The 9,184-nt window shown below is 38.1% G+C and overlaps 1 protein-coding gene across 1 annotated transcript; it reads left to right on the plus strand.

The window, feature by feature from the left end:
* The first annotated feature begins 408 nt into the window (after positions 1 to 408).
* Positions 409 to 6,646, plus strand: RpL8 (ribosomal protein L8). The gene is made up of 5 exons (XM_067116172.1): positions 409 to 466; positions 3,680 to 3,821; positions 4,790 to 4,931; positions 5,068 to 5,286; positions 6,348 to 6,646. The coding sequence occupies exons 2-5, from the start codon at positions 3,684 to 3,686 to the stop codon at positions 6,620 to 6,622; spliced, it is 774 nt and encodes a 257-aa protein (XP_066972273.1). The 5' UTR covers positions 409 to 466; positions 3,680 to 3,683; the 3' UTR covers positions 6,623 to 6,646.
* The last annotated feature ends 2,538 nt before the right edge of the window (positions 6,647 to 9,184 follow it).

A 9,184-nucleotide genomic window follows, 5' to 3' on the forward strand; every position in this document is an offset into this window, starting at 1 on the left:
GAATTTCTACTACCAATCTATAAAATTTTATTTCATTGTATATTTAATTTATATAAATATCACTATTTTGCTCAATATATTGATATTTTTACATATAACAATTTCTTACGCAACACTGCAAGCATTTGTTCATTATTTTGGTTAAAATAGATATATCTTTCTCACACTATCCTGTAATGATATTGTTCGATTCTCATCATATAGATTTGGAAGGATTACAAGCTGGCACTATTTGGAGGTAAAGGGAAGATTAATAACTTTTATTTGTTATAATTATGTTTAAATAATTATTATTTTGACACATATTACAAATTTGAATGAAAATAATATAAAGTTTGATAGTTACAAATGATAATGAGTACATACGAACAAATAAACAATACTCGTAACCTGTATACATTTTGGTTCTCACAGAGGGCACCACCGTCCTAAGCTCTTTCCTTCACAGTTCGCCGCTGTGACTCAGGTTCGTCCATGTATATACTTTATTTTTTATCTATAAATATCTAAGTGAATCAATCGCTTCTTTTATTTGTATTGTCTTGTCTTTAAAGAACATTTAAGTGTTTATGGAAGCATCTGGATAGAAAGGCCTATACTGCGCCATAATCAGTTAAATAAACACAAGATTACCGATAATGTAAGACTTGAATTCATGCCTTACTGACAGGTCATAAGAAGAAAAGTGCATTAAACGAGCGAAATTATAATCACAAAAATCTGGATCTTGTTTAGCGTTCAGCTATGAGGAAAAATTGCGACGTCGTGGGATGCTGTCCCTAGTAGAAAATATAAAATGTTATAAAGGGGACCTTAGTTTGTGCAGTTGTGGTGAACCCCTAAGAACATCTTTTAATGTTGTAGACCACGAGTATCGTAGCCAAAGCTGAACCGTCCTTTGCTTAAAGAACGATGATTGATGTCGTCAGAAAACATATTCTAAATTTAGGTTAAAGGAAAGCCAATGTGATTGTGCCTAATCGCTTTTGGCCGTAGGGTATGGAGAGTGTTTATGTTTACTGGGCCTTGTACCAGCCGGTCCTCCTATTGTACGAAACGGTTTTGGAGACTTATGTGAGGTTAATTATCTAAGGACTACCGTATACCTGTTTCCATTTGAATCTAAGGGATGTACCCTGTACCATTTGAATCTAAGTGCTTTGCTATGTTCCAGCAGAATCCAAGGGCTATGTCTTGTCCCAGAAGAATCCAAGGGCTATGTGTTGTCCCAGAAGAATCCAAGGGCTATGTCTTGTCCCAGAAGAATCCAAGGGCTATCCCTTGTACCAGAAGCCATATACTTTTCGTTAGAGGCACAGTTAGCCTACCTGCTGTCAAGGTTTCGTCACCACCCCTTTAGGCTATTGTTAGGATGGGAGCATGTGGTACATTAGGTTGCACCACCAGTAATAATTAAAAATTCATATCAAGGGGTCTGCTCATATTCAGGGTTCATATAGGCCATTTGGAAAACACCAGTGCAAATTACGTGAGTTGTAACGTTACTCCCATTGTGTTGTTGCTTACCTGCTTGTTGAAACGACCCCAAAGCAAAACGACTTCACAAATCCGACCCATGCCATCAGTTTCATAAATTGCTTTAACTGGCTAATAGCCTATAAGTAAACTTAGCTGTGTTTAATGACTTACAATATTGGGATGACACAGGAGTGCAGAATAGGAAAACAAGAGTGAGGCTGCTCCCTGGGAAGTGAGTTGGTTTTGATTTGATGCCTAAACATTTGGGGAGACTTCTATTTGGTGATTTAGACTTAAGAATTCCACTTGAATCTTTGGGAGATTTGATGGTAGCATAGGGTAGTCAATATCCCACCGACGGGCAATTTGTTTGGTAGCCTATACAATGACATTATAATTAAAGTTGACATAATGATAAACTGGAGCGCCTTCAGTTTAGTTGGCCAAGGCTGTCGTGTAGGTTCCAACTAGGAAACTGGCAGGCAAACACAAACAAGACAAACTTTTCCTATAGTGCCAAGTCCTGACCTAACCAGATGTAACCAACCTAACCTAACAAAGGGCGGTGTACCCTAACCTGGCTGGGAGGGGGCTTCGCCCCCCCTGGACCCCCCAGAAAGCGTGGGGTCGCGAGCAGGGTCTGGTCGCTAAACTACTTACCTTGGCAGAGTGGTTGTAGTCCGGGCAGAAGGTGTTGCAAGCCTGGCCAACTAAACTGTAAACTACCCGGTAAACTTAGTGACGGTAGTGATGAGCTCAATTTCCAGAAGACCTGAGACACCCAATGACGGGTATCCTTTTGGTTCCCTCCATAGTTTGTATAGGGATGGAAAAATGTAAACATGATATTTTGCAATAGTGATGTTATTCAGTGTCACTACTAGAAAGCATGAATTGAGAAAGCATAAAAATAGGATATAGGCTAAGGCATGGTTAGGTGGGGAGAGATTTAAACTAGGCCTGGTATACAGGCAGGCTGTGAGAATGTCCAGGTTAGCCTTATGATAGTCATGTAAGGCCCAAGATTGCTCAATAGAAGCAGAAATTGTACCTTGTTGGGATCTTGGTAAATTGTGGTATTGACCTTTTGTTTGTTGTTACATTCCTCCCCAAAGGTGGGTACTAAACACACCTCTCATTTTGCACACCACCTAAACTGGTAGTTACTGAATCAGAGAAGTGCAGTAGTTGTTTTCAGTTTTACTGTAATTACCATGTAACTGTAGACTTTTTCTTATCAGTGCATGGGAAAACAAGTGTCTTGCAATTTGTTGAGTATTGCATTAGCCCCACTCTTTGTATATGCTACATTCCCAACTGCATTTTTCACGTTGCTTGGCAAATTCCACCCAAATCCCAGCTGTTGCGGGAAGTATATAGGAATTTTCAAGGTTACAAACAAGGATGTTTAGTTGGAAAAAATTTTGTGCCTTTCCAGGTTATGGCAAGCTGGTAATTACTATGCCAGTCATGTGTATGTGTTCATAGGCTCTTGTTACTCATATTTTTTTTTAGTTTATTCATGCTCTGCCCCGCTTCTTCCCTTCCTCCACTTTTCTTTCCATTACTACCTTCCAAGTAGATCAAATTACATTATTATGGGAAACTGGTTGAATCGTCCTATTCAAGTAGTTCCATATCCATAAATAAAAACTATCCCTAGGTCAACCCTATAGTAGTCTGTCATCAGTTTAACTGGTGAGAAATTTGTTCTTTTCGAATTCCTTCCCCCATGCCTAGTTATATTTATTGTAAATTGCACTTTTGTAGACATATAACCTTGAGTAAATTTATATCATAAGTTCAACCTGTAACGTCGTGTTTTTGCCCCAACGATAGGAAAAGTGGAGGTAATGCTGTACTTTGTAACTTCCTTAGTACCAGCTGTTGCTAAGGTACTCGTGTTTGTTTGTTCAGGAAAGTGCTAGTTGTCTAGTAAATCTGCAGCATTTAAACTTGTAAAAATGGGCACATACTTGACATAAAATTGAGTATAGAATAATGACTAGATCTATTTATTCTAAGTAAAGGGCGGTATGTCAAAACAGGCATGTTGTATGGTATTATATGCATTTTATAAAATACATCTTAGACGTGGAATGGTGCTGAGATGTACATGCACTTTGTGTTAGTGCCTGTTATGTACAGTAATGTTTTTGTTGTCTTGCATCTGAGCTAACATCTTGTTCTTTAATTACAGCACGATGGGTCGGGTAATTCGTTCGCAGAGAAAAGGTGCGGGATCGGTATTTAGGTCCCACACCCACCACCGTAAAGGCAAGCCTGCACTTCGTGCCATTGACTACGCTGAACGCCATGGGTACATCCGTGGTATTGTTAAGGTATGGTCTTTGTTTATGTGTATGTAAGGGGTTAATTCATTTTAAATAATTCTTGCTGCAAACACTTTTAAAAATAACTGCATTTCTCAGATTTAGACATGAAACTGTCAAAATGCAATAAAAGCAAGCACAAACTGCCTTCCTCTCATCAGCTCTCCCCTTGTAGTTAATATTTGAAGATGTTTCAGGGTAGTGAAATGCCAGTTTTTAAGCTCTTATGAAATAAGGTTTGTGAGATAAGATCTATCTTAAGAACAAACTAGTTCCTCGTTGGACGGGTCAGTGCCATTCTCGGCTAGCACTTTGCTGGCCCACATTCGAGTCTCCAACCGGCCAATGAAGAATTAGAGGAATTTGAATTTTTTTCTGGTGATAGAAATTCATTTCTCGTTGTAATGTGGTTGGGATTCCACAATAAGCTGTAGGTCCCGTTGCTAGGTAACCAATTGGTTAGCCACGTAAAATAAAATCTAATCCTTCGGGCCAGCCCTAGTTGAGAGATATATGTAGTTATAATTAGGGCAAGTTTGAGTAACATTTAATCTGAACACCATTTTAACGTTGCAATTACCTTACTACAAAATTGGTATGAAATGAGGCAACTAAAATATTCATGCATTTTTATTTCCAGTTTAAAGGTATAATAATCACATGCATGATCATTTTTTATTTCATGTCCCTGTAACAAGAAATTGATAGATGTTACCCTCAACAGAATATAGGCAAGGTCAACTTTTAACTGCCCTGAGTTTGTTCCTGGAATCTTAACTGATGTTTGACCATAAACTAGAATTTTAATTTCCTGGAAACTTTAGTTGCACTATTTGTAAATTGCACTTTAAGGTTGTATTGTTCTTAAGATATAGAAAGTTTTATAATGCAGTGTGAATGTGCTAAAGAGTGTTTTTGGTTATTCAACTGTAGATGATAAATTAGACTCCTAGTTTCAGGTATACCTTTTCTTGCAGAACATGATCCACGATCCTGGTCGCGGTGCTCCCATTGCTGAAGTTCATTTCCGTGACCCTTACCGTTATAAAACCAGAAAGGAATTGTTCATTGCTGCTGAAGGAACATACACAGGCCAGTTCATTTACTGTGGCAAGAAAGGTATGCTAATCAGTACAGTTTTGGAGGGAATTTTTAGTAGAAAATTTGTAAATTGAGAGGAGCCAATGAGTAGTACTGTTTTTAATTATGTTTTGGATGAGGTATATGGAATAATGAAGTTTATTTTTATTTTCAGCTAATTTGGATGTGGGAAATGTATTGCCCATTGGAAGCCTTCCTGAAGGTACCATTGTTTGCAATCTAGAAGAGAAAACTGGTGACCGTGGCCGTCTTGCCCGTGGCTCTGGCAACTATGCCCAGATTATTGCCCACAATCCTGACACTAGGAGGACCCGTGTAAAGCTCCCATCTGGGGCAAAGAAAGTCCTCCCATCAGCCAACCGTGCTATGATAGGTCAGTTTTTGTATACATTTTTTCCTAGTTATTTTCTGTTGTAGTGTCGTCATTACAATGAAGTTTTGCATACTGTTACCTTGCCTGGGAAGCTTTTGTTATTTGGAATGTGTATATAAATCTGTACAGTATAAGAAAAAACAACTTAACGATGAAACAGTAGAGAGGCAAATCATGGCAATAGGTCCAGTTTCACAGTGAAGAATTTAAACGTGTTTTAAAGGTTAACTTAATTAGGCATGCTTTTGAGCAATTACTTGAAGAGCTTAAGTGTAACTTGTAGTCTGAGTGATATTGATAATCTTGGTTGATCGTTTGAATGCCCTTTTCCAGTAGGTCTGGTAGGCCACTTTTATAATTAAGTTGCAGCTAAGAGTATTCTGACAGACCCAAAAAATCTTTGAAGTTTTTCTCAGTTGTATTGCATTTTGAAGGCTGCGTACATCTGAATGTCAGGCTTGGCTTTGAAGTTGACTAACAAGGTTTAGGGGTTTGGTATGTGCTGTTTTTTTTTTTTTTTTTTTCTCTCTCTCTCTTTCTCTCTCTCTCTCTCTCTCTCTCTCTTTTTTTTCCAATCGGAGAATTGCAGTAGATACATTCTATGCCTGATACCTTTAAAGTAGTGAATGCTGCTCATTTTCCAAGTCATTGCCTGCCAGTTCAGTTGAGATGTCACTATTTATCCCTGTCCAACACCACAGGTCTTGAGTTTTTATTGCAATATTGTGGAAGGTTGGGCTCTTAGATTTTAAGAAGGTTGCAGAGCAGCTTTGATGTGCTCAACATATGATGGTTTTGTTCTTTGTAAAGTCATCTTTGTTGATTTAGCTCCTTTAACTTGTGCTTTTTCACATATGGGCATTCTGTACTCTTAAGAGTAGCGATGTCTTGTGCCATATAAATATGGTAAATGTTTAAGCATTATGAGTAAGTTCTCCAAGATTATTAAACCTTGGTCATTAATGGTCTGTTGTATTAAGGTTTGTTATTTAATAGAATTTAACATTGAATGTTGAAAAAATGTTGCATCATTCATGGTGTCGTGTTTTTGATGCTTGCAGGTATTGTTGCTGGTGGAGGTCGAATTGATAAGCCCATTTTGAAGGCTGGACGCGCTTACCACAAGTACAGGGTAAAGAGGAACAGCTGGCCTAAAGTAAGAGGTGTAGCAATGAACCCTGTAGAGCATCCTCATGGTGGTGGTAACCATCAGCACATTGGTAAGGCTTCTACAGTTTCCAGAGGCAAGAGTGCTGGTCGTAAGGTCGGTCTCATTGCTGCTAGGAGGACTGGTCTTGTACGTGGTACAAAGAAAGATCCTAGGCAAAATAACTAAATATAAAAATAAATTTTGAAGAGAGCATATTTGTAATTATCCTTCCATTGAACTATAATACATTTCACGTGTGTCCTGTATGTTGATTGCATAACTGCATCAGCCTAGTTTAATAAAATAATTCAGGACATTCACAGTATGAAGACATGGTTTTGAATCACTGTTGGTGAATTACATAGTTTTACCAAAAGTAAATAGGTAATTGTAATGCAGGTGAGGTGCATTTTCTAAGAGAACACTGATGTACAGGCATAGTTCATCTCTAAACATCATGACGTTTCTTTTTGCTCCTTATATGTTGAACATTGAAAGTAAATACATAACTATAATATTGTGAAAGGTCAGGAAACAAAACTCATCCATCAAGGCTAATTATATAAGAAATTGATATTCAAGTATCAAACACAAGCCACATTTGAATATTTTAAGGGATATGTCTACACACAGTCAGTAGGTTGAAAGACTGTTCTGAGTCTTCAAACTAATGTATTTCCGCCGGCAAAATAGCCATACATTCAGCAAAGTGGAACACAATCTGAAAGACCTGTAAGCCATTGGTAGGACTAACAACTTAGGTGGAGACTTCCATAAACAAAATATTGAATAATTCGTGTATTCAAACGGCACAGACTTGGAAAAATTCACCATGGGAGAAGAAGAGTGCTCTTATATCCCTATAAGTATTAGCTGGGTCCCAGAAAACAAGAATTGAAAATTTTTATAAAAGACCATCGATTATCCTAACAGAATTGTACAATTACCTTGAGTCAAGAATTTTCATTCAGATGTCTGCAGGGAAGTTATCCCAGTGGTCAATCCTGGTTAGGATCCTAGCAAAGCTGGTACTGTATTAAGTTGTCTAAGACAAATGAACCTAAATACTTGACTCATAGCAAGCGCGGCTAAGCTGTAGGTATACCACCTTAACCAGCTGTTAAATGAAAAATTGTAAACCACACGTGAATGCAAAGATTTTCAATTACTGCATTACATGTTTTTGAAATAATGAACAGACTGGTTCTCTGGCCAGGTTAAAAGACACTGGAGGCTCGGGGCTTTAGTAGATAACCACATTTCATTTGTTTAAAAAATATATTCTAGAATGTTATCTTTACATAATTTTTATAAAACCATTAATCATAATAAGCTTTATCACCTGTGTAATGGAACTGGCCGCCCTGACTAAGAGGAGTTAAATATACCGTAATCCCACCATACATACGTAACTCACTGTCTCATTATTTTGTGTGCCATCCTAATCTGTCAGGAGGAGTGAAGATTGATTTATGAGTTTGTTAAATGCAAAAAGTTTGTTTTACAAAATCCATTAGTAATAATTAATCTGAATCAATTTTGGAGGTAGAATGAAGCACAAGAACCTCTGACGAGAATAGAAGACCCAGGTGCCAGAAGTACTATTCCTATGTATAGAGTGATAGATGCGCATGAAGATGTAACCCTGGGTAAGTACATGTGTAAGCACCAGAGGCATAAAGGCAGGTACTTCAAGAAAAGTGCCCTTCAGCATATGCTTAGGGGATGCAGTCTTGAAAAGGCAGAGTATGAGTGATTAGAATCTTGCTATGACAAGAAAACCTTTACTGATAATATGCCACAACCATAAGTAAAAGTAAGAGGAAGAAACTTGCCAGGCCAAAGGACTAATCTCAACATCTGAGAAAAGTAGTGCATTCAAGTCTCGAGCAATGGTCCTGAGCTGAGTGAGGCCTCTTGAGAGACGTAACCGTGTGCTACCAAGAATCTGTTTGAAGTAGAAATAAGAAGTCATCTGAGTCATATTCCTGCAAGTAGAGAGGGAGGTAGGTCCTCCCCTTTTGCTATTAATGTACCTGGTCTGATGTTTGGTACAATTTACTAGGTTCTCATCCACCCTGATCATTGGTACCCACAAAAACTGAATTCTTGTCTCTAGGGAACTTCATTTGGCCTGAAGGGTACAACCCACGGGAGGTATGATTTGAAAGTCACCATAAGGCAGAAAACAACTACAGGAGAAGAGCCAAAAACAAGCCATTATTGGAAGGAGATTCTCAGTGACAAACTGTGAAGATCAATAGTTTGGAGGAGAGTCTCTTTCAGGAAGGGTATGGAGCCCACTAAAATATTTAGAAGGGCTGAAGGTGAACGAGTACTTGGGCTTGAGAGGCAATGAACAGTAGCTAAAAGTGGAAAATGAAGTTGTGAGCACCACCACCAAGAAGTTACTTGGGTCTAATGGACGTCTTTGGAATTGCAAAAACTAAATACTATCAATATCGGCGTCCCCTCGGCCTCTACTGCAAACCGTTTAATTCCTTTTACTGTATCTCTGTTCATATTGCCCATCTTCTATCTTATTTTCCACATTCTAACAATTGTTTCATAGTACAACTGAGGTTTTCTCCTGTTACACCTTTAAAACCTTTTTACTCTCAATTTCCCTTTCAACACTGAATAACCTCTTAGGCTCCAGTACTTAAATTTTACCTAAATTTTATATTTAATTTCCAATTCCATGACCTACACTTGGTAATCAGTTTGATAAGTTGTAGGCTATGTAAA

This window comes from Macrobrachium rosenbergii, chromosome 14 (genome assembly GCF_040412425.1).
Source record: "Macrobrachium rosenbergii isolate ZJJX-2024 chromosome 14, ASM4041242v1, whole genome shotgun sequence".
Classification (NCBI taxonomy): Eukaryota; Metazoa; Arthropoda; class Malacostraca; order Decapoda; family Palaemonidae; genus Macrobrachium; species Macrobrachium rosenbergii.

Bases quoted from the DNA above. Each gene is read 5' to 3' on its own strand.
- RpL8 (XM_067116172.1), top strand. From the start codon at position 3,684: ATGGGTCGGGTAATTCGTTCGCAGAGAAAAGGTGCGGGATCGGTATTT. The intron at 3,822-4,789 runs GTATGGTCTTTG...CTTTTCTTGCAG, and splicing joins ACATCCGTGGTATTGTTAAG to AACATGATCCACGATCCTGG. The intron at 5,287-6,347 runs GTCAGTTTTTGT...TGATGCTTGCAG, and splicing joins AGCCAACCGTGCTATGATAG to GTATTGTTGCTGGTGGAGGT.